A 24161-nucleotide genomic window follows, 5' to 3' on the forward strand; every position below is an offset into this window, starting at 1 on the left:
CACTTCACATACCGGCCACAAGTCAGGTCCCCCCACTGGCTCTAAATTTAGAGTTCCTGCAACCCCCCCTCAGGTTTAATGATTCACTAGGATGACTCCTAGAATTCAGAGAAGTGCTACACTTCCGATTGCAGTTTTTTATCTTAAAGGATACACATAGGATGAGGTCTGGAACAGTCATGGATGCAGGGCTTCATGTCCTCTCCCCCTGGAGTTCGGGTGTGTCAGCCTCTGGGCACGGCATTGTGTTTACAGTGAGAAGCTCCACTGAGCTCTGGGTCCAGAGGGTCTTTTTTTTTTTCCTTCCCCACCCTCCCCAGTTGTGGTGCAGAGTTTATCAGGATTTCAGTACCTGGGCATGAATGATTAAGTTACTGGCTACTGATTGGACTCAGTGCCTAGCTCGCTGCCTTCCCTGGAGGTAGGACAGCTGAAAGTTCTGGCTTTCCTGGTAACCAGCCCTGCCCTGAAGTTATCTCGAGGCCCACCTGGAGTTGTTCATTAGGATAACAAAGCCACTTCTTTTATGCAGGAAATTCCAAGGGATTCGGGGAGCCAGAGTCCAGATGTATTCTTCTTTTTTTTTAAGATTTTATTTATTTATTTGATGGGGGGGAGGGGAGCGAGTGCTAGCAAGGGGAGTGGCAGAGGTAGAGGGAGAAGCAGGCTCCCCGACGATGAGCCGGGAGCCTGATGCGGGGCTCAATCCCACGACCTTGAGATCATGACCTGAGCTAAGGCAGACGTTTAACCGACTGAGCCACCCAGGTGCCCCAGATGTATTCTTTATAATACAACACAAGTATGGATAATTTTTGTATAGTGTAAATTTTGTATATAAATTTTGAATCCATTGACCTTGTTAAATTCACTCATTATAATAGTTTATTTTAGATTCTTTTGGATTGTTTACACATAATTATGTTGCTTGTGAATAATGGCAGTTTTTTTTTTTTGAGAGAAAGAATGAGAGAGAGAGAGAGCACGAGAGGGAAGAGGGTCAGAGGGAGAAGCAGACTCCCCGCTGAGCAGGGAGCCCGATGTGGGACTCGATCCCAGGACTCCAGGATCATGACCTGAGCCGAGCGAAGGCAGTCGCTTAACCAACTGAGCCACCCAGGCGCCCCAACAATGGCAGTTTTATTTACTTATTGCTACACCTTGTACATTTTATATCTTGTTCTTGCTTAATTTCATTGGCTGGGACCTCTAGGATGGTGTTGAACTGGTGCCTCATTCTAGGTCTCAGGGAAAAGCTTTCCAAATTTGTCAGTAGGTAAGATTTTACTGTGTTTTTTTGGTAGATTTCCTTTATCAGATCAAAAAGGTTTCCTTCTTTTTCTAGTTTGCTAAGAGTTTTTATAATGAGTAGATGTTGCATTTTACCAAATGCTTTTTAAATAACTGTTGAGATGATTGAATGATTTATCGCCTTTATTCTGAATTATACCAATGGATTTTTGAATGTTCACCCATAAACATTTATTGCATAACCAGAATAAACCTGACTTAGTCATGATGTATGATCCTTGCTACGCATCATTGGATTTGATTTGCCAATATCTTTATTTAGAATTTTGGCATCTGTGTTCATGAGAGAGAGAGGTCTACAACTGTTTTTTCCAGCCATTAAACAACCAACCACCGAGGAAGACATTACAAGATATCTCTGTTAGGGTTTTGGTTTTTGTTTTATGGCAGGAAAAATAATTGTTTAGTAATTAAGTCCTTTTCCTCTTCTAACTAATAGCCCAGTTTGGCTGAGCAAGTTTGAACATATCAAGTAATATTCTTGCCCTCTTCCACCTCCTCCCCTGAACAGTATAAGCCCCAAACCAAATGTTGCTGCAGGTTTTCTTCCTCTCAGGTTTGGATGTGAGGTCTAGGATGATTTTTATAGTTTGTAAACATTTGGACACAGTATGTGATTATCAGTTACCATTGGGGGCTCACCAAGGTAAAAAAAAAAATGCTTGTTTTCTTTCTTTTTTTTTTTTTTTCCTTTTGTGATGGGGAGAGGATTACTAGGTTAGTTAATTAGAAAGCTAGCCCCAGACTTAATGTATTTTGATGTCAGTCAGCTAAGCATTTAACAATTTCCTGTTACATCTTTGTGACAAACAAACATGGGACATGCGGGCTCATTAATAATGGTCCATCTTTTAGATCGATTCTTCTGTAGGTTACTAGCTGGTTGCATGAACAGGGCCGAAGAATGGGTGCCTCCCAGGGCAGTAAGGGAGCTCTGAGTCTGTAAGCAGTTGAGCAGAGAGGCATGATAAGGAAGGGGCTCCTCCTGGGTGGGGGTCTAGGGTGGGAGGCTAGATGGCCAGGAGCCAGGATAAGAAAGGACAAGGCCAGAGGTGCTCCTGAGAAGAGAGGACAGGTGGAAAGGGGGAAGCAGTTTGCTGTAAGGGTCTAAAGTCCGAAAGGAGGCTGGTGGTGCTGACGGATGGCTGGGGACCCCCTTGGCACCTCCTGATCGGTCGCTTGCCCCTGCGCTTCCCATGCTCAGGGAGGCATTGTCAGCCGGGCCAGCACCTTCTCTCCACTTCATTTTCTTCGGTGGCACAAAACAGCTCTAGTTCTGTTCTGTGTGTTCCTCCCTGCCTTCTGCACTGCCCCTGGCTGTGTCCTCCAGGAGAGGTTTCCACATCCCTGAGAACAAAGACATCAGCGTTAGATCTGACCTCACTCCTTAGATAACCTAAGAAACTTAAAGCCCCAAACCTATCTTTTGACCCAGTGATTCTCCTGCTAGAAATGTATCTGAAGGACAGAGATATAACCAAATATATTTATTACAAAGATTTTCATAATGGAACAAAGCGGGGGCACAATTTAAGAGCCCAGTGGGGTTTGGGATTATTTACACATGTGTACAATGAAATATTATGAGGCCTTTCAATTTTTAAAAAATGTTTTTATGACATGGGAAAATAGAGAGAATGTGAAATATTTACAAATTACCTAATTTAAAAAAAAAAACCCAAAATAGTTAACAGTAGTTGTCTTTGAAAGGCAGGATTATAAGTGATCTTAATGTTCTTTGCACTTTTGTTAGCAATATCAGAAAAAAAAATATGCATCTATATATACAAATTAGGTGTAAAAATCATTATAAGAAAATTGGGGAAATTAGAACACTTGATGTTAATGATCTTAAGGAATTACATATTTAGATGCGGTATTGTGTTCTATTGTGGTCTGCGTTGTGAGAGTCCTTATCTTTTAGAGATACTAACCCAAATGCCTGTAAAACTTATAGATGTTTACAGATAAAATCTGAGATTTGCTTCCAAATAAGCCAGTGAAGTGGGTAGGAGGGAAGAGGAAACAAGATGGGCCGCAGGAGTTGTAGTTGTTAATTGTTTAAGTTCAGTGAAGGGCCCTGAGGGTGTAATTACATTATTTCCTGTACTTTTGTAGATGCTTGATAGTTTCCATCATAAAAGGTGAAAAAATTAGAGACTGCTGGCTAAATGAAAAAATCAAAGGCATGAAGCCCTGTCCCTGGGTGAGAGACCAGTCTTAGGGTCTCCTGACATCCGCTTGTCAACAGCTTTACCCCTGGGGTGCTTGGGTTAAAAGAATATTATTTAGAGAAGCCCCATTTCTGAATCCCAGTCCCCCCCCCCCCGCCACAGTGTGATGATCCTGGACAGGACTTCCCTGAGCCTCAGTTTCCTCCCGTGAATAGTAGATGTGCGAGGGATAATGCCTGGGCCCCCCTCCCCAGAACATGCTCACCCTCACTGTTCCATAGCTTGGGGGGGGGAGGTGGGCCCTCAGGGGGCACCCGGGTAACTCCTCTGAGAGGGGACAATGAAGGTCTGGCCACCACCTTCAGGGCTCAAAAGGGAGCTCTCCAGACTTTCTTGTTCATGCCACCCTATTAGAAAAAAACGTTTTTTAAAAATTTGTACCTCCGTTCATTCAAAAATTGTATACACATACTGTTTTACTAACACATGTGTTTTTTTTTTAGGATTTTATTTATTCATTTGAGACACAGAGATAGAGAAGAGAAAGCATGAGCGGGGGAGAGGCAGAGGGAGAGGGAGAAGCAGGCTCCTTGCTGAGCCAGGAGCCCGATGTGGGACTCAATCCCAGGACCCTGGGATCATGACCTGAGCCGAAGGCAGACGCTTAACGACTGAGCCACCCAGGCGCCCCGTAACACATATGTTCTAAAACACAAAAACTTTTGGGGCACCTGAATCGAGTCCCTGAATAGAGTCCCGCATCGGGCTCCCTGCTCGGCAGAGAGTCTGCTTCTCCCTCTGACCCTCTTCCCTCTCGTGCTCTCTATCTCTCATTCTGTCTCTCTCAAATAAATAAATAAAATCTTTAAAAAAAAAAAACCCACACACAAAAACTTTTAAAGATGTAAAGATGAAATAATCATTATTTTAAGATGGCTTGTTAGTAGTTTCCACTTCATGTTAATACTTTCTCAAGGCACAGAGTACCCTTGTGGTGGGCTTCATCATTACTGACGGCGGCTTTAAGTCTGTGTTTCAAATCGTTTTCTTGACAATTTTGAATTATTTTGGCCAACCACTCCTCAGCGCCCCGCTACTGGTGTCCCGCCTGCTGACTGACAGGGGGCTGGTGGTGGGGAGAGGACCCGCTCTGGACTTTGTAGATCCCGTGCTTGCTTTACCTGTGTTCCCTTCACTCTGGGATTTCCTTGCAGGGGTCTTGTTAAGCGACGGTCCATTTTGTGAACATTGATTTGGCTAAAGGTGCTTAACGTAATCTGTAAACCAATGTCACTGGGCACACCTCATCTGTAGCTCCTCTCACTTGGCTGGAGAGCAACTGAGTGAGGCCAGGAGCCCCTGCCCGTGGGGACAGAGCCCACTGTCAGTCTGTGTATAAACAAAAGCTAAAGTCGCTTATTTATTTTGGAATACAAATAAATGTGAACGGAGTCTGGGATGAATACCCCTTTTGGCGACCCTGTTCTAGAAGGTCCCAGACGTCTGGGCTGTGTGTGTACGTGCAGTGTCAGGCTGTGTTGTTATCTTGCTCAGAATGGCTGGGCAAGTCTCCTGGTAAGTCTCTAGAAATGCTTTTCTGTTTTGGCAACTGGGCTGCAGTGTGTGCATTTCCATTTCTCTTTTCCCTGCGGCTGTCCTCCTGTTCCTTCCTTTTTTTCTTCCTGCTTCACTCAGTTTTTTCCTTTTTGTTTTGCCTTCCATTTTCCTTTTCCTTTTAAAAATATAGACCAGCTACGGTGGCTGTGTTTATTGATGGCTTACTTATTGGGCACCTGCTGTGTATTTAGCCTCGTATCAGGCATTAAGGAACGAATCAAGAGCCGGCGGATATAACTTCTGCTGGCGAGAGTGGAAATCAGGGAGCCCTACCAGGGAAGGCAGTTGGGAGATTTTGGACAGATTTGGCCAGTGCACAAACCCTTTGACCTAGTAGCTCTGCAGCTGTAGATGTATCGGGATCTCACATATGCATCAAATGACGGAGCACAGGGATTTTCACGGCAGCACTGTTTGTGGTAGAAGGAACTGGAAACAAGTGTGTGTCCGTCAGCAGAAGGGAGAGGGTTGAATCCACCCTGGCATCCACCAGTGGGACACTCCACAGGGGAAGGAGAGGGAGTTGGGTGCTCCAGTGACATCGCTCAGTGTAAAACTCAAGGTGCAGAAAGCTCTAACATATTTGTAATTACAGTGTAAAAGTAGGGCGCCCGGGGGGCTCAGTCGGACAAGCGTCTGTCTTCTGCTCAGGTCGTCATCCCAGGGGCCTGGTCAGCGGGGAGTCTCCTTCTCCCTCTGCCCTCTCCCCCCCTCCCACTCTGATTTCTCTCTCTCTCTCTCTCTCAAATAAATAAAATCTTAAAAAAGTAAAATGTAAAAATAAATAATAAATTTATTGTAGAAACTTTCAGAAAGGAGGAAAATGATTAAAAAATGAAAGGCCCCCTTTTCCCACCACTCCGAATGTGAATATTTTTGGTGTGTTTTCTTCTATTAAGTCAGCAATGAACCAACTATATTGCTTTCTCCCGCCCCTCAATATGAGACATCATTCTTTTTTTGTTTTAAAGATTTTATTTTTTTATTTGAGAGAGAGAGAGAGAGAAACAGCATGACAGGGGAAAGGGTCAGAGGGAGAAGCAGGCTTCCTGATAAGCTGGGAGCCCGATGTGGGACTTTATCCCAGGACTCTGGGATCATGACCTGAGCCGAAGGCAGTTACTTAACCAACTGAGCCACCCAGGTGCCCTGAGACATCATTCTTTTTTTTTTTTAAGATTATTTATTTATTTGAGAGAGAGAGAATGAGAGATAGCACGAGAGGGAAGAGGGTCAGAGGGAGAAGCAGACTCCCTGCGGAGCAGGAAGCCCGATATGGGACTCGATCCCAGGACTCCAGGATCATGACCTGAGCCGAAGGCAGTCGCTTAACCAACTGAGCCACCCAGGCGCCCCCCCCCCCGCAGACATCATTCTCATTCTTATCCTTTTTGATTGTAAATGTAAAAACAAGAAAGTAACATATGCTGATTTTAAAATGCATTAACCAGAAGAAACTGGCGTAGTTCACTTACTGCCTTGTTTTGTAGCTTTTTGCTTTACGCAAATGGTGAACCACTGTCTCTTTAAATAAATTTCTGTCTACATCAGCCTGATTTTTAGTGGCTGCAATAGTGTGTCATAAACCACACTGGATGGACCCTCCTGGGCGCAGCTTGCACACCGGCCCGGGTTTTCCCTTTGTGTTAAGGTCTTTCCTAGAGGTGGAAGAAATGGCTGAGGCCAAGGTCTTGCACATTTTCCATTTTGACACGTGCTGCCAAATCCTGAAGAAAAAAATGCCATTTTTCTATCCAGTACTGCACTGGTTTCTTCTCTGTGGTCTTACAGTAGATTTTAACTTATATTAAAATTAAGGATCTCCTCAGTGTTCTTTTAAGTTGCTTATTGATTAAACAGCTCACCTCCTGCCCCTCCTGTCTGGCCCTCTCTACTTAGGGATACTTAACAGAAACTTCTTTTTGTGTGTAGCTCTCCCACCCTCTTGTTGAGGGGTGCCGGGGTGGAAGGTTGTGCCAGGGGTGTGTCTCCTGCTGATGGGCTTCTCTGCTTCCTCGCCTACGCCCAAGCATGCCCCCACCTGTGTCTTCTTGCTGGGATGGGCTGCCCCTCCTGCTGGTCGAGGTCAGCACTATTAATAGTTAGCTTAATCCTGCCCCTGGCCTGGGTGGAGGGAGGAACGAGGGGGGATTCCCAGGAAATCAGGGTGCCCTGTCGCCTGCAAGTGCAGACCCATGGCCCGAGGTCCTGTCTTTTGGCAGCCAGGCCAGCACCTCTCCCCAAGGGAGTGTCTGAGAGCTCAGGGCCTGTGCTGGGAGCCTGGGAGGTCGGGGGCTGGGATTTGCTGGGGGACCAACCAGGAAGATGCCCAGGACACCATCTTGGGTAGTGGGAATCCCATGTCTGATCTGGGGCCTCTGGATCTTCTGCATGAGAAAAGGCAGCTGGAGCTGGTGAGTAGGGAGGGCCCTGTCCAGGACCTAGTGGACTTTGAAACCCAGCACCTTGTAATGTGCTTTAGGTCTCTGAGAGATAAAGTTTTTTATGGGGGGGGAGAGGACACAGCAGTTTGCTAAGATGGGCACTGTGGAAGGCGGAGGACTGGGCTCTCTGGGGCCCCTGGAGACCAGCTTGTCTGTATCCAGCAAAGAGTGGGGTTCTGCTGTGTTCCAGGCGCCAGGTGGCAGGGGATAGGGTATAGCGTGGAGAGGAGTGAAGTCACAGTGCAGGCCTAGCTGAGCTGGACACCAGTCGACTGCATAGACAGCCATACAAGTGCTGGTGAAGGGCGAAGGGAGAGCTGGGGCCGGGCGGGCAGTGAGTACTAGCGGCCCACCCCCAGGCAGAGCTGAGGGTGGACAGTAGAGAGGAAGGGTTGTGGAGGGAGAAGGTCAGGTTTTGGGGCCTCTCACTCTTTGCCCCGTTCCACGTGAGAGGGCCGTGAAAGAGGCCTCACTGCCATTCTCTGACTGGGAGGAGACCTGGCTGGACAAAGGTCGATGAAGGCAGAGTGGGCAAGCTTGCCAGCCAGGTGTGGCCCAGAGCAGACGGAGGGCGGCTTCAAGGTGCCTCCTTTCCCACAGCCAGCTTGCCCCTTACCAGCAGTGCGTGAGTTTGAAAGGTGCAAGAAGCCCCAAGTCCCTCGGGGAAGCAGTAGGAGAATCTTTTTTAAAGTTACTTTAATGGTTGTGTTTCTTTCTGATTATAAAATTAATACTATTGACTATGGAAAGGTTGGAATTTCTCTTAGGAAAAGTGTAAGAAAGAAAACAAACCATCATGAACCCCCCATACGTTTAGGTTTAATCATATGAAATTGTCATTTTGGTTGGTCAAAAATGGTCAGATATCAACAATTTCACATGGATCAGCCAAATATGAGCATTTTGCTGTATTTCCTCAGTCTTTTTTCTACGAACAAGGACTACTTTGAAAAATGGGGGCTTCTCAGCTTTTGGGGTAAATTATTATTTACATTTTCATGTTCCGTTTCTCATCCCAGCCACCCCCAAAATCCAATTATCCAGTTGAATGGACACTAATAATAAAATGAGGCAACTCATTAAGATGAAAATTCTGTAGTAGATTTAAATTTCATACAATGATGAGGATCATAAATATAGGTCCTCAGTTGGCTCTTTTATTTTAAAAGGTAAATTAAAAATGATTTTTGAATTACAGGAACTTCTTAATTACTAAAATTCAAAAGAATTCTTCTCTAGTCTTCACCCCTTTCCCCCTTTGCATTGATTACATTTCTCCTAAGGAAATGTCTGTGAACTGAGTCATTCATTCCACAAATATCCATCCATTAAACACTTGCTGTATGCCACTCACCATTCTGAGTTTTGGGGACACAGACTAAAGCCCCTACTGTAATGCAGCTCAAAATCTAGCAGAAGACGGGCCATAAACGACAAATAGAATGAATAAGCATATTACATCATGTATTTTAGGTGCTTTAATGACTAGAGTTGGGGTGCTGGAGGAGGGGTCGCAGTTTTAAGGGCCACATTTGGACAAAGACCTCAAGCGGGGGCAAGCTACCCAGTTATGTGGGGGAAGAGCAAGCCAGGCAAAGGGAGCAGCCTCTTGTATGAGGAACAGCAAGGAGGCCTGTGGCTGACCTGAGCACTGGAGAGAGAGAGAGGAGTAGGGACGGGAGAGGGTCAGCATCAAGGGCCCTGAGACCGGGGCCACTGTGGGGGGTGGGACTTTTCCTTGCAGTGAGACAAGGAGCCACTTGGAGGGACTTGGTGGGGCATGAGGTGACCTGACTACTCCTCTCGCTGCTGTGTTGAGAGCCAGCCCGGGCTCCAAGATAAAGCAGGGAGCTGACCAGAGGCTAGTCTAGTGTGTGGGTAAGGAGGAGATGATGTGGCCCAGACTGATAATAGCAGTGGAAGCCACCAGAAGTGGCTGGAGTCTAGGTGTCCGATGCAGGCAGAGCTGATGGGATCTGATGGAAGGGCTGGATAGAGAAGGGTAGAGAAACAGAGGAGGCGCAGTTTACTCCCGCATGGCCTGATCTACTGGACAGACAGAGATGGGGAAGGCTGGGCGGGGAAAGGGCAGGAACTTGATTGGGCCATGTGGAGTTCAAGGTGTTAGGCATCCCGGAGGAGCAGGCTATAGCTGTCAGCCAGCAGTTTGGGTACAGAGTTTGGAGGATGCAGGAGAGGGTTGGGCCCCAAGTGTTTATTTGAGACACCTTGATGTACAGTTTGTATTTAAAGTCATGAGGCAAGGGACCAGGTCCAAGGACTGAGCCCTGGGACCCTCTCACATAAAGAGGTCAGGGAGAAGGAGCAGCCCCTGAGGTCAGAGGAACACCAGGAGAGCTGTGTGCCTGAAGCCAGGGAGAGGGAGGGTTTCCAGGAAGTGGGAGAGAGTGACCCCTGGTCAGAAGCTGCAGCCTGAGGATGAGACCCCACCACTGGAGGTCACTGGTGACCTTGGCAAGAGAGTTCTCTGGCCAAGGAGGAGAATCTCTGGCCCATCCCTCTCCCGCACCCTCCAAACTCTATACCCAACTGCTAAAAAAAAAAAAAAAAAAAAAGCCCCCTCTGGGCAGAGAAATTAGAAAAAGGCAAATGCAGTTCAGAGTCCCATGGCTGGGCCAGCAGAGGGTAACTGACTGTCCTCCGGCCCAGCACCCGTGTGCGGCGGCCCCAGCTAGCCAGCCAGTCAGCGCCAGCACACTGGGCTCTCAGCGCGCCGCCGAACAGGAGGGACTGTGGGCGGTGTCCCGGGTCTGGACACCTACAAGTTCCCTGTCTCTAGAGGGCGCCCGCACGCACCACTGATGCCACACACAAAGGATCCTCAGAGAGAGGGCCAGAGGGCTGAGAGTGGCGGCAAGATTGGGCTCAAGGAATCAGCTCATTTCCTCTGCAGGACGGCTATTTCTATCCTTTAGAGAAGCCACCAGCCTTTCGCTGCGTGGCCCAGTGCGACCTGTGACTGTGTGTCAGGATTTGTTGTGAGCCCGTGGTTAATTGGAGGTTTGGTGGGGAGGAGGAGGTTTTTCTCAGGTTACTGAAGCTGTGTCTCTTCTGCATAGGGGCTCTGACTTCTGGGCTCTGAGCAAGGCGCTGCTAACTGAGCCACCTTCAGACACACCCCATTCCCCGGGACTTAGTCTGTGCCAGTTGAGGCACAGAGGGTCCTTGCTCACCCTAGACTCTCACTGGTTTCCATTTGTGTGTTCCCCTTATTTTGGTTTTCCCCCTGATTTTTTTTTCTCAATTAAAAAAATTCTAGGGCGCCTGGGTGGCTCAGATGGTTGGGCGTCTGCCTTCGGCTCAGGTCATGATCCCAGGGTCCTGGGATCGAGTCCCGCATCGGGTTCCCTGCTCCTAGGGAGCCTGCTTCTCCCTCTGCCTCTCTCTCTCTCTGTCTGTCTCTCATGAATAAATAAATAAAATCTTTAAAAAAAAAAATAAATAAATAAATAAAAAAATTCTAGAGTAAAACCTGCCCATCGAATAGAACAATATTAGAAGGAGCCAGAGTAAGGGGTAGTAGGGCCCCTCCCCCAAGCTCTACTTAACCCGGGAGGTGACCACTGTTACCTCTTCTGTGCATTTCAGGGCAGTTCAGCATCCGCAACCCCCCCCACCCCGAGTCTCTGCAGAGGCAGCGGGCACCATGCAGTCTGTCCCTCTGCTTGCTCTTCCACCAGCAGCCTGTGTTGGGCTTCATTCCACATTCTGTCCATTCAGCCTGCTGCCTTTTCCCCAGAGCAGTGGCGGCCCCCATCAGTACTCCTGGTCCATTGCTATTGATTTAGGTGGTTACTGGTTTGAGGTTGTTAAAAACAGTGTTCTTCTGTCGAACCTCTTTGCTTCTGTGTCTTCCTGCTTTGGAGAAGATTATATCCAACTTCCTACCAGTGGAATTTCTGAGTCCAAGGTTAGGGACCTTTCGTTTTGAGTCATGCTGCCAGATTGGCCTCTTGAAGTGCGCCCGTTTACCTGCCCACCAACCCTAGGACCTGTGAGGGCATGCTTGTTTCGCTTGTTTCCCCCAACACTGGGCATTACTGGTCTTAGAGCATGCCAGTCTGGAAGGTGGTAAAAGTTTCCCACCTGATGGCATAGTTTAGCTGACTGCCTTAGACCACGGAGAGCATTGTTTCTCTCTTTAGAAGGCACTCTTGGGTGGGAAGCCTCCATCAAGCAGAGAGGCCCAGGGGGCCAGACCCCAAGGTCCTGGCTCTGAGTAGCTGCTGCCCACTGGAGGCCCTTGACGGGTCTCTTGTTCTTGTTGGCTCACGTCTAAAAGACACCAGAAAATCTTTGATCGAGTCTAGCCATGGTTCTGTCTAGGTCTGATCTAGGTGCATAGTTCTAGCAAGGTGCTGAAAGTTTTTTGACCACAACTTAGAGCTGGAGATGAGTGTATCACAGTGACTGGCACGTGATAGTGAAAGTTGCACAAAACAGTACCCCCCCCCATCACATGTGGCATGCTGATATCTTCTTTATTTTTTTAAATGCTGGTCCTAAGAACTGGCACCTTTCTGGAGTTCTGAGGAGCACATCCTGGGGTTGGGGGATCTGCAGTGGCCTTGGAGCCTTGGAAAATGCCCTCTACAGAGAAGTCCTTCGATGGGGCCCTCAGACTGGGTTGTGAAGGGGAAGCTGCCCAGGAGACCCTGGCTTGACCTTCTCAGCTCTCCCAGGGCTTTTCCCCTTAGGCCGCTCCAAACCTGTGTCCCTGTGTGGGGTACACAGTTCCATCCAAACTGAAGTGCAAGCCAAGCCTCGGCTGTCTCCCTCCTGTCACGCACTGGGATGAGGGGCACAGGAACAGGGTAGAAACCCGGAAGGAGGGCCTGGAAAGCCCTGCCCCCCCCACCCCGGCCCCCTGACAAAGCTTCTGTGAAGGGTCCCTCCTCCCCTCCCTCTGCCTTCTGACTTTCTCTTGCTTTAGGTTGAAGGGGTGGCCCTTCTCTAATTATAGTACTTGCCTGGCCTAATTACAGCCTGGGCTAATTTGTTAATGGTTTTGGGAACTGAGAGCCTTTGCCTTGGGCAGTATCACGGCCCCTGGGTACATGCTGGGGCCTTTGCCAAGGAGTGCAGGGTGAAGGAATGTGAGTGGCCCTGGAGGCCCCGTGAGCAACATGGGCCATCTGAGGAGCCCCATGTACAGTTGACACACACACATCTCCAACCTATGGCTCACTGTCCACAGGTTGTCATTGTGGGTCTTTCCCTTCTCCAGGACTCTCAGGAGACCCTGATACACGGCACCAGGCAGGATCTTGCCATTTTCATTCTAATGAAACAAAAGGTCTTTAATGAAATGCCTTAAAATTAAAAAAAAAAAAAATACTTTTGGTTTTCCTTTTCATAAAAGCCGTATCTGTTTGCAGCAGAAACTTCAGGAAATACAGAAAAGGGGAAAAAAAAAAAACACCCATGACCCCACCCCAGTGACTCATGACCCCAAATGTGTTAATGTTTTGGTGGCGGTGTCTCATGACTGGGCCCTTTGCTCTTGTCTGACTCATTGCATCGTCCACCCAGGGAAATCCCACCTGGCCATCGTGCAGAAGGTGAACAACGAGGGTGAAGGTGACCCCTTCTATGAGGTGCTGGGTCTGGTCACCCTGGAGGACGTCATTGAGGAGATCATCAAGTCTGAGATCCTGGACGAGTCGGATATGTACAGTGAGTTCCAGTCTTTCCATTGCCCGGAGCCCCTTTCCTGCTCATGCCTGGGTGTCCCTAGGTGGGAAGGCCACAGTGCAGGGATGTGGGAGGCCCGGCCCCCTGAGGCCCAGGAACTGGATACCTCACGCTGGCCAGGGTGAGCAGCGGGCTCACCCCTCGGATCAGTGAAAGCAGGCCACCTTTGTCCCCCCTGGCCTTCGTGCCTTGGCATCGAGCCAGGGACCCCGCCTTGATGCAGACACTGCTGCTTGTGTGTGGAAGAGGGGACTGCAGAGCTGGGAGCTGGCGGGCAGGTTCTAGTCTGTTCAGGAGGCATCAGGGACAGTGTTCTCAGTTCTAGATTCTTTCTCTCGCAGCGGACAACCGAAGCCGGAAGCGAGTATCTGAGAAGAACAAACGTGACTTCTCAGCCTTCAAAGATGCTGACAATGAGCTCAAGGTGAAAATTTCACCTCAGCTACTTCTGGCTGCTCATCGCTTCCTGGCCACGGGTAAGAGGAAGAGGAGGGCCCTCAGGTGTTGGTGGGATACAGTCCCGGAGGGGGTCTTCTGGGCCTCTGGCTACTTCCTCCCATGGAACAAGGGGCTGTGGCAGGTGAAAGGTGCAGGGAAAACGTGGCTGCCTCTGAAAGGGGGCGAGGCGGCTTCCCTCCATCCCTGGGGTGCTCCCTGTGGTTTGTTTTCTCTGTTGATGGGTTGTCATTGCAAACTTCTAGGAAGCATTCAAGTTCTGAAAATAACCACTGGGAGAGGGGGGAGGCCAAAAAAAAAAAAAAAAAAAAAACCACTGGGAGTACCTGGGGTGGGCACTGGGGAGCCCCTGGATGCTGGGGAGGGGGAGGGAGGAAGAGGCCCTTCCACATGCTGTGGGCCCATAGCGCTTACCTGACCCGTGTCCTCAGAGCCTGAATCCAGCTCTGTTCTCGTCACTCCCCCTCCTCTCTGCCTGCATGCCACATACCACGCTGGGGCCAGCAGGGCTTCACCTCTAGACCAGTGACATTCCTCTCTTCTCACCCCTGACTCAAAGCCCCTTTGGGGACCTAGGTGATTGATTTGAAAAGCTCCTGCCTATTCCCTTCCTCCCCCCCAATCTGACTTCCTTCCCAACGCTCACTTGCTAAATTCTCTATTTTCCCTGCCAGGATGTCGATGATGGTGCTAATGATAATAATGATGGTAACATTTATGAAGCACTTTCCATATGCCAACTATGTGTCTAAGTGCTTTACATGTATTACCCCTTTAACCTACCATGACCCTACCAAGTGTATTTTGTTGTTGTTTTGTTTTTTAAGGAGTCTCTACCCAACATGGGGCTCTAACTTGTGACCTCGAGATCAAGAGCCATGTGCTCCACCGACTGAGCCAGCCCGGCGCCCCAACCCTATGATATTTTTTCTTTTTTTTTTTTTAGAGTTAGTTAGTTATTTCAGAGCGAGACAGAGGGAGAGAGCATGAGCGGGGGAGGGGCAGAGGGAGAGGAAGAGACTCTCGAGCTGGCTGCAGAGCCTGATGCAGCCTCGATCTCACCACCCCGAGATCATGACCTGAGCAGAAACCGAGAGTCAGATGCTTAACCGATTGAGCCACCCAGGTGCCCAGCCCTATGAAGTTTTCAATCCCATTTTTCAGATGAGGAAACTGAGACACAGGTTAAGTAATTGGCCTAAGGTCATGCACTGTCAGCGCAAGAGCCGCTGTTCCAGCCCAGGCAGGCAGACCCGAGTCTAACCAGTCTGGATCTAAGGGGTGCTGCTTTCCCACAGAGGTGCAGAACCGAAGGGAAGGGTGGCCTGGGCAGTGAGCAACCACAGTGACTGTGTTCCTGGTGCTGCCCGGCCAGGGCCCCCTGTGAAGTCTTCTTCTGTCTTCCTACAGAGGTTCCCCAGTTCAGCCCCTCTCTGATATCAGAGAAGATCCTGCTTCGGTTGCTCAAGTACCCAGATGTCATTCAGGAACTCAAGTTTGACGAGCACAACAAATACTACATCCGCCATTACCTGTACACCCGAAATAAGCCGGCCGATTACTTCACCCTCATCCTGCAGGTGAGCGGCCTGCTCCATGCCTGCCCTCCTGTGCCCACTCTGCCCTCTTCACCGGCTGAGATGGCTGGGGGACACAGGGCTTTCCTGCGTGTGGCCTGCCCCCGAGCCTCTGCTCCCCCTTCGCCCATCCTCTTCCTGAGAGGCCACCCCGGAGCCTCCAGGTCAGGGCCCCTGAGCTCGTCAGGGCTCTGGAACCGGCTCTTCCTCGCCCGCACTTCTCCCTCTTGCCTCGTCCTTTTTTCTCCCAGTTGAGCTTTCCTCCTCAGCCTGTTTGTCACCCTGACCCTGTGTTCTTCCAGGGGAAGGTGGAGGTGGAGGCCGGGAAGGAGAACATGAAGTTTGAGACAGGCGCCTTCTCCTACTACGGGACCATGGCCCTGTCGTCGCCCACCTCTGGTGAGTCACTAGGCTGCCTCCGTGCTGCCCTCCAGGGTACCTGGTTGGGGGGGGCGGGCCATGAGGGGTAAGGACGTGTCGGGGAGCCCCGGAAAGCTGACGGCATGTAGTTGTGATAGGAAGCAAGAAGTCCTGACAGGCTTCGGAGCAGAGAGGGTGTACGACAGCAGACTGGGCCAGCTGGGCAAGTAGCTGTAGCAGCGGGAAGGATGAGAGAAGGCAGGTGGACGGAGGCTACAGGGTCTTGCTCACGGAGACGGGGGCAGGGCAATTGAGGTAGGGAGTGAGGGCGTCCAGGGTGTCCACGGCCAGGAGTCAGGCCAAGGCCTGTTTACCAGGCAGGGTGCAGATGGGCTTGGCTTTTCAGGAGGCTTAGCCACTGCCTTTTGGTTAAGGGCTGGTTCTGATGGCAGAAAGGGACTTGGGGCAAAGAGCGGACTGGACACACCCTCTAAGAGAGGTTGTGGGAAGTCCAGGGAAGGACCACTCTGGTCACTGTGGTGCTTTCTGCTTCTCTAGTCCTAGGGGGCTCAGGCTCCCATTGCCAGGGGGCCTTGTGGCCGGAGTGGGCACCAGATCAGCTCCTTGCTGGTTACACGGCCCCTCTGAGCCTTGAGTGGGGCCCCGGGTTGCTGCAGGCTGGAAAGTGAAAGTCCACTCTGTGGCTGGAGGATGGGCCACACACTGAGGTGTGTGTGTGGCTCGTGGAGAGCCTCTGTGCCGTGCCTGTTGCTGTCCTTTGACAGAGAGGACCCTGTGTGCGGGAGGCCAGGGCACTCCTGTATACTGATATGGCTCAGCTTATCCACTGGCGTGACACAGCTCTGCTCCTCTCCCGGCATGAGCAGGCTTCAGGAAGGAAGCAGTGGGGAGACAAGGCTCCAGAGCTGGGTTGTGGCGCAGGGGGCCCCTGCTTGGATGCCTCCGACCTAGGGAGGACTTCTCGGCCCCTCCCAAGAGCACCTCCTGCCAGCCAGCCAGCCGGGGGAAATCTCGTCTAGGAGGGCACACGGTCATGGGACTTTCCTTCCAGGCACTTTTTCTCTGCAGCGATGCCTCAGAAGCTTGGGCCAGGGTCCTTGGCTCTATCCTTTGACCTGGAGGCGCTCAGGTCCCACTTGTAGTGGCCGAAGGGAGAGATGACTTCTGGGGGGGGGGGGGGGGACTGTGGCTTCACTGTGGGAGCCTCTGCCCCTCTTTGAGCAGGGCTCATTGGTCTGCCCCCTCCCCATCAGAGCCATGTCCCCCTTTCCATGGTGCCCCCTCTCTGCCCAAGGGAGACTGGCCCCCAGCAGGTCTGCTTCTCCATCCTGGTCCCGTGGCTCCGTGTTCTGCTGCCTCACCCTACCCATCGCTGACCTTTTCCTCTTTTGCTCCAGTGCCTTCAACCCAGGTCGGGTGTCCGCCTGGCAAGCGGAACTCCCTGCTCTCCTGGCTCTCAGGTAACACGGCATGGCTGGAGAAGTTTGCACTGCCACCTATCGCCTGAGCCCACATACCACAGCTCTGTTAACCTCACCCAGCAGCCACTGGAGCTCCCCACTCGCATCTAGGGCCATCCCACCTGCTCACACTTGTGGGCCAGCCTAATTTGCACCGGCTCTGCCTGGCCTCAGGCCCAGTTACTGGGTGGCTTTGCCCTGGTCCTGGAAGGGCTTCTCCAAAGGTCCTCAGTCCTTGAGAAGACACAGACACGCGTGCATATGCGCGCACGCACACCAACACACAGCTAGAGCGGGGAGGGAGGGTTGCTTCTGGCCAGGCCAAGTGAGCCCAGCAGTTCTGCACCCCCCTGATCAAGGCCACTCACAAACATCAGGATGCCTTGTCATCTCATCAGCTTTCTCTAAAAAACTTTCCTCCTTTCTTCACAGGCTTTGCTCTTCATTCTGTTGCTGCTGGTGTCTGCCCGCCAGGGGGAGGCAGCCGCCGGGCATCAGAAGTGCGGCCCCGGGCAGACGGCCCCGTGTGAACGCTGTCTCTGCACTTGGCTAGCTAAAATGCTTCCGGGAGCTGACTTCCTCTCAGTCTTTCGTTCCCTCTTGTGTAATGGGAACAATAGATGTGCCCACTTCTTAGAATTGTCAGGAGCAGTGAGAGACTGGGTATGAAATGTTCGGGTAGAGCTCAGTTTTTATTTGTTTTTTTCTCGATTACAACTAAACTGTGACATTCCAGTCAGAAAGTATTGAGGAAAAGGCCCAATGCCACATGCTGTTTCTGGCTTTTGATACGTCACTCTCCTGAGCCTTAGCCCAGGATTGCTGGCAACTGTGTTGGTTGACTCCGTTCACGGGACTCCTGTCCCACTTACATGGAGGCGGCAGGGGGTGGCAGAAGGTGCTGGTCTCCCCATCAGAATTCTGGCCTGGCCCTGAGTCCTGAGGAGGTTAAGTGCATTTATAAGTGCCTTTGAGCTCCAGTCTCGGTGTGTAACTTAAAGAAGCTCCTGGGGCCCCAACAGTCCTAAACACCTATCACCAGAGTCCATCATTTCCCATTTTATATTCGTACAGCTGGCTTTTTTTCTCCCTCTCCACTGTACCAAAGCACACTTTTCTCTTGATTCTCTTTAAAAAAAAAAAAAAAAAAAGGTAAAAAAGTGACTTAGAAGTCACTCGTCCCTTTCAAACAGCCAGCTTTTGGTTGTGATAGGAAGTGGGAAGCTGCTAATGGCCTTTGAGTAGGTGACGTCTGTCGACCATGTTGGTCTTCCTTGGCCAACACCTCAGCCCCCTTCTCTCTTCTGTGCTTGCTCTTGTTTCATACTGGCCAGGAGTTTATGCATCCATGGCTTGGATCCTGCTGTTTTTACCTAATACAGGAGCAGAGATGCTTTTCTATCAGCTTTCTTGTTTGAGCCACACAGTGTTCCTCCAAGCACACGTGCCTTCATTTGTTATCCCCCCTTATGGACAGTCATTGGGGTCTGTGTTGTAAATAACACCATGACGTAAACCTCTTTATGAAAAAACTTCCCCTGTGTTTAAGATTGTGTCCTTAGGATATCCTTTCAGAAATGGAATTACCAAGTCATTTTTTGCACATTTATTATTCTGTTTCATTTTTATTTTATTTTTTAAGGTTTAAATTAATTAATTATTTTTTTATTTTTTTGAGCGAGTGAGTGAGCACAGGGGAGGGGCAGAGGGAGAGGGTTGAGAGAGAATCTTGAGCAGGCTCCATATCCAGTATGGAGCCCGACACTGGGCTCCATCTCATGACCCTGAGATCATGATCTGAGCCGAAATCAAGAGTCAGATGCTTAAACCAACTGAGCCACCAGGGCACCCCGGATTTTATTTTTAAGTAATCTCCACACCCAGTGTGGGGCTCAGACTCACAACCTGGAGATCAAGAGTCACACGCTTCACAGCCTAAGCCAGCCAGGCTCCCCTCATTGTTCTGTTTCAATCATAAAAGCAGTATAGCTTATTTAGAAAATTGAGAAAAGGGAAAAAACAGTCTTAAGAAAATTAAGAAGTATTGGGGTACCTGGGTGGCAGAGTTGGTTAAGTGACCAACTCTTGGTTTCAGCTCAGGTCATGATCTCAGATCATGGGATCAAGGTCTGTGTTGGGCTCTGTGCTCAGCGTGAGTCTGCTTGAGATTCTCTCCCTCTGCCCCTCCTGCTAGCGCTGTCTCTCTCTCTCCATCTAAAATAAATAAATAAAACTTAAAAAAAAAAGAAAATTAAGAAGTATTAATTAATTAATTAAGTATTAATTAAGAAAAATTAAGATAATTTCATTATTCAGAAACAAAGGTTTCATATTTTGGTGTATTTCTTTTTAGGGCCTCTATTTTTAAAAGGCCATATCCCTAATTTGTGTTGTTTCTATATTCAATATCTGGAGTGTTAATAAGCATTAATTAAAAGCATTCCATCACCATCCAAATGATCAATGTGAAATATTAGGTAATAGCCATAGTATTTGTGTTTCTTTTCTAGAACTTAATCAGAGGTGTTACTTGAGTTAGGATAAGTGACACAAACACACACATACACACGATCCTCTTAATGATTGTACATTGCCCAATAACAGACTATCCAGACTGTATTTTCCTAGTTTTAGGAAGGAAACTCAAAGACAGGGTGTTACTTAGTTCAGTCTCAGTTAAAGCTGTATTGGTCACTCAGTCACCCAGATTCATTATGTTAGCTCTCTTCGAGCTGTTTGTTAAAATAGCTAACTTAGTAGTTAGTTAGTAACTTAGTGCTCAACTAAGTAAATAAGCTTAGTCCACTTCCTGTTTGCTTAAAAGAAGCCAGCATGCCTTCACAGTTAACTTCTTGTGTGTTTCATTGTTTTCTAAGTGTTCTCAAAAATAAGAGCTAATGATGCACAGTATGTGTACAGTTCCTTTCTGAAAATAAGGAGTCTGCTCCTTCCTCATTTGCGGTTGGGTCATCCCCTGTTCCTGACAAGGGGCTGCAGGAGGCCTTGTTGCCCCTGGGGGAGGAGGCACCTCCACCACCACCCCAGGCTTTGCCTCAGGGCAGGGGAGCTTGGACCAGGCTGGAGGAGACGGCCAGTGTGGGAGGCCTGAAGCTCTGGGAGCATGAGGCTCCTGGGGACAAGGCCCTGCTGCCCCTGTCCCCCTTGTCAGACTGACGGGGGTGGGGCCAGCAGACACACACGGGCAGGACTGTTCCGCATAGAATGGGTCTTGTGCAGAACACACTTTGACCTCTTGAGAGCAGGTTAAGATGTGAGTAGGGCATCCTGTTGAGCGGTCTGTGTGGATGCGTCGTGAGAGGGTACAAGTGTACGTTCTTCCTTTTAATATATTTGACACGTATGCAGCGTGTGTCCCTTGATAACAAGCTGCTGTGGAGACAGGGACAGTGCCTGGTCTCCCGTGGAGGGGTGATCACTGTGTTGCCCTTGACTGATGACTTGTTGGGGACATGAGGGCTTCTGCAGACATAAATTTTGTGGTTTTGGTTTTTGTTTTCTGCTTTGGTAGGCTTTTTAATACTTACTGCACAACACCTTAAACAAACTAACTCATTTGCTTTGATGAGGTCAGACCGTCTGCAGTTGGAGCTTGTTTGTCCTTAAGAACTGTTCCATTCCGGTGGGGGCCCCGCTCCCACGTGTCCACGGGACAGGTTAGACAAGAGGCTGTGAGGGGCACCGGGGGCTCCTGGCCTGACCGTGTGTCTCTTCCCACAGACCACTCCCCATCCCACCCCGCCACCCTCAGCCGCTCGGCCTCCCTTAGTTACCCGGACCGCACGGATCTCACGAGCACAGCCACCTTGGCAAGCAGCACCAACCAGTTTGGCAGCTCCATCCTGGGCCAGTACATCTCCGACTTCAGTGTCCGGGCGCTCATGGACCTCCAGTACATTAAGGTGGGTGCTTCCTGCGTCTCTCCCTCTGGCCAGCGCTGTCTTCCTCGTCCTGGGCATTTGGATCACTCTGCCTCAGGAATCAGCAGCTTCTTTCTTTTTCATCCACCACACACAGCACAGAGGGCCTGGACCCGAGACGTGTGTCCTCCTTATTCGTGCTCCTCACTCTCTCGAGCTGGTCACATCCTCTCTTCTGGACCCCCAGCCCCAACCCTGGCTAGCACTGTTTCCCTGGGTCTTGGAAGGTTGGCCTCTCAGTCCCGGCTCTCTGTGAACCTCATCCCTTCCTCCTGCAGATCACTCGGCAACAGTACCAGAATGGGCTGCTGGCCTCACGCATGGAGAACTGCCCTCAGTTTCCCCTGGATGGCTGTACCATCTGCACAGAGAACTTAGCCGGGAAGTCCGAGTTGCCCGTGGTAGATGAGACCACAACTCTTCTCAATGAGCGTAACTCTTTGCTGCACAAAGCTTCCCATGAGAGCGCCATCTGACAGCAGGGCCCGGGGTCCCCCGCCAGCTCCGCGGGGGTCTCCCCAGTGGGCCCACATGAAGATAGGGAGGCTTTCAGGCCAGAAGAGGGACAGATAGCCTGTCTAACTGAGCAGCCAGATGGCCCCCAGAGTGTGGGGAGTTTTGGCCTCTGACAGGGACCTCTGAATAGCTCCAAATTAGCGGCTGCCCAGCCCTGGACTGGCAGGGCAGTGGGCCAGCTACCATGAGCAAGGCTGTTTTTTACTGAGAGAATTTCTGAACTAGGCTCACTGCTCCTCTTTTTAAATATTGTTTGGGGAAAGGAATGGGGAAGGGAAGACAGGGTTAAGGAACTTTATTTAAAACAAAAAAAAATGTTTTTTCCACAAAAACTTCAATGAAAAAGGGTAGGGTTTCTCACCCCGGGAAGCAATAGCCATAATCTGCTCCCGGCCATGACCTTCTGGCTTATGTCCCTGATTCAGGGAGCCCACTCCTCCTCTTCCTCCTCCTCCCCTTCGTCCTCCTCCAGAGATGCTATCCCAGAGGCCCGCTGGAGGAAGGTTTTCTCTTGGGAGGAAGACAGTTCCTTCCAGGAAGCAAAGAACCAAATAGCGTTGAGAACAACTGCCTGGACACATGCACTGAGGCTTGTCTGACGTCGCTGAGGCCTAGGGATTCTGGGCAACTGTGATGAGGGACATGGTACTCCCAGCTACAGAGAGGAGCCCGCCCACTCCTGTCAACCGCTGGATCCTGGAATTTCCTAGGACTCTGCTGATGGGCTCTCCTGGTGAGTTGGGCCAGGCTGAGGACTCTCACCCTTGTCTCTACTCGTTTGACTCAGAGTGTTTAGCAGGGTCTGACACTTTTAAGATTGCTTACCCCTGCTTCCCAGGCCCTGCCCTTACTTTTACCAAAGGTTTCCCCCTCGGTGGGAGAACATCTACATTACGGGTGACTTGTCTGAGATACTCCTTTCAGTTCCAGGAGGGAATCTCGTCACGGGCATCTGTGTTGGTAGCAATTAAGACCATCCCCTTTCCCACCCTGCAGTGAAAGTCAAGTGTCAGTCACTGACCTATGAAGCCCCTCTTTTCAGACTCCCTACTTCTCATCCCAAAGCCCATTGCTTCTTGGGGATTGAGGACAGCAGGACACATAGGAAGCCAACCTAAGCAGGTTCTTCATGCCCTCCTTTCCTCTGTGGCTGAGGTTTACCCAACCTTGTTCACACACTTAAAAAACCCAGGAAAGGATGTTTCCACCTAAAAGACACACAACTGGCAGCCCTGTTGCCCCCGTCTTTATAATCCTAGCCTGAGTTGTCATCCTGGCCCTTGCTGAAGCTAGTGGTACTGGATCCTGAGAGCTCCCCCCCTACCCACATGAAATTCTGCCCCAGTGCCTTTTCCCTGGGGCTGAATGAGGCCCTGCTGCAGAGCTCCAGGCTTGCCACTGTTGGGGAGGCTGTGGGACTAAGGTCCATGTTGGCCCTTTTGTCGGGTGGAAAGGTTGCTGGGGGCCCAAGATCAGGCGGGGGAGACTCTGCACACCTTCCACCTAAGTGGTAGTTATTGACCCTTTCCTCAGCCCGTGACTCCTGTCACCCCAAGTGCTCTGTTCTTCAGGCACCTGGAGAATCCTAGCTTTTGGGACCAGGAAGTGTCTGCACCAAGTATACTTGCCCCTGGCTGGTTCTGAAGTCTCCCCTAGTCACAGAATTTATTCCTCGAAGTCTGGAGAAAAGGTGGTGACACCCATGGGTTCTCAGTCATGAGGAAAAAAACCCACCGGACCTTTATTCCCTGTGGGGGGAAACCCCTCAGTTTTCTACAGGAGCAGCTTGCTTTCCGAGTCCACATGGGAGCTTGCAAAGCTGTGTTCCTGAGAGACCTGAGTGCCAGGTGGGGCAAACCACATTGGCCTGAACCAAGTGAGTGTGTGAAGTAAAAGGAGCAGGTGCACACACTTCCACAGCTACCTCTTTGCACACACGGTTACCACCAACAGATGGTCCTCCCTTTCCCCACTTATAATCATTTCTTGCAGAGGGTCATAATTATCTCCAAATATTACTGGTCCGATGACTTCCTCCTCCCAGTGCAATTTTTTACTTCCTATTCCAACCTCTGGTTCCTGGGCCGAGCCGTACCCTGGAACTGGCCCACCCCTGCGTGTCTTCTCATGTAAGGGAGACTGTCGCAAATGGCCTCCAAATGGGTAGGCAAGTCACAGCCACCGTAGCGAATAACTCATATTTATTTTGCATAAGATTTTAATTTGTATATTTTTGTGATTTATTTTGGCATTGTTATGAGTTTGACTCTCGGGGAGTTTTGTTGTTATGACTCTTGTGTCTTTTGTCACAAGACAATGATAATATTTGCTAAACAATATATGGAATTTATTTTTGATTGGTAATAAAAAATGAAATAGGAAGTCTTGGTGAGTGTACAATTTGCCTGTTTGAGTTCAGTCAGTATTCAGCACCTGTCGTAGAGATGGTGGCTGTGGTTGGCTGTCACCTATGACAGGGCAAGGGGCAAGTATTCTGGAACTGTTTTAACAGAAATTTACAAAATATATATTATCAAGGCTGTTGTCCCAGGAGCTAGAGAGTAGCAGCTGC

General features: G+C 49.9%; 1 protein-coding gene across 2 annotated transcripts in view; it reads left to right on the forward strand.

The window, feature by feature from the left end:
- Positions 1-23965, forward strand: part of CNNM4 (cyclin and CBS domain divalent metal cation transport mediator 4) — a 37441-nt gene extending 13476 nt beyond the window's left edge. The window contains exons 2-7 of one of the 2 annotated variants that reach the window (XM_073897801.1): positions 13100-13243; positions 13603-13737; positions 15128-15297; positions 15597-15693; positions 17073-17135; positions 17568-19374. In XM_073897801.1, the coding sequence (XP_073753902.1) occupies positions 13100-13243; positions 13603-13737; positions 15128-15297; positions 15597-15693; positions 17073-17135; positions 17568-17665 (707 nt within the window). In that variant the 3' untranslated portion in view covers positions 17666-19374. Of the gene's footprint in view, positions 1-13099; positions 13244-13602; positions 13738-15127; positions 15298-15596; positions 15694-17072; positions 17136-17567; positions 19375-20873; positions 21056-21351 lie in introns of those variants that run through there. The other variant, XM_025868948.2, reaches the window with a different exon arrangement.
- The last annotated feature ends 196 nt before the right edge of the window (positions 23966-24161 follow it).

This window comes from Callorhinus ursinus, unplaced genomic scaffold, assembly GCF_003265705.2.
Source record: "Callorhinus ursinus isolate GAN/ISIS: 27379988/994484 unplaced genomic scaffold, GSC_fseal_2.0 scaffold10, whole genome shotgun sequence".
In the NCBI taxonomy this organism is placed as follows: domain Eukaryota; kingdom Metazoa; phylum Chordata; class Mammalia; order Carnivora; family Otariidae; genus Callorhinus; species Callorhinus ursinus.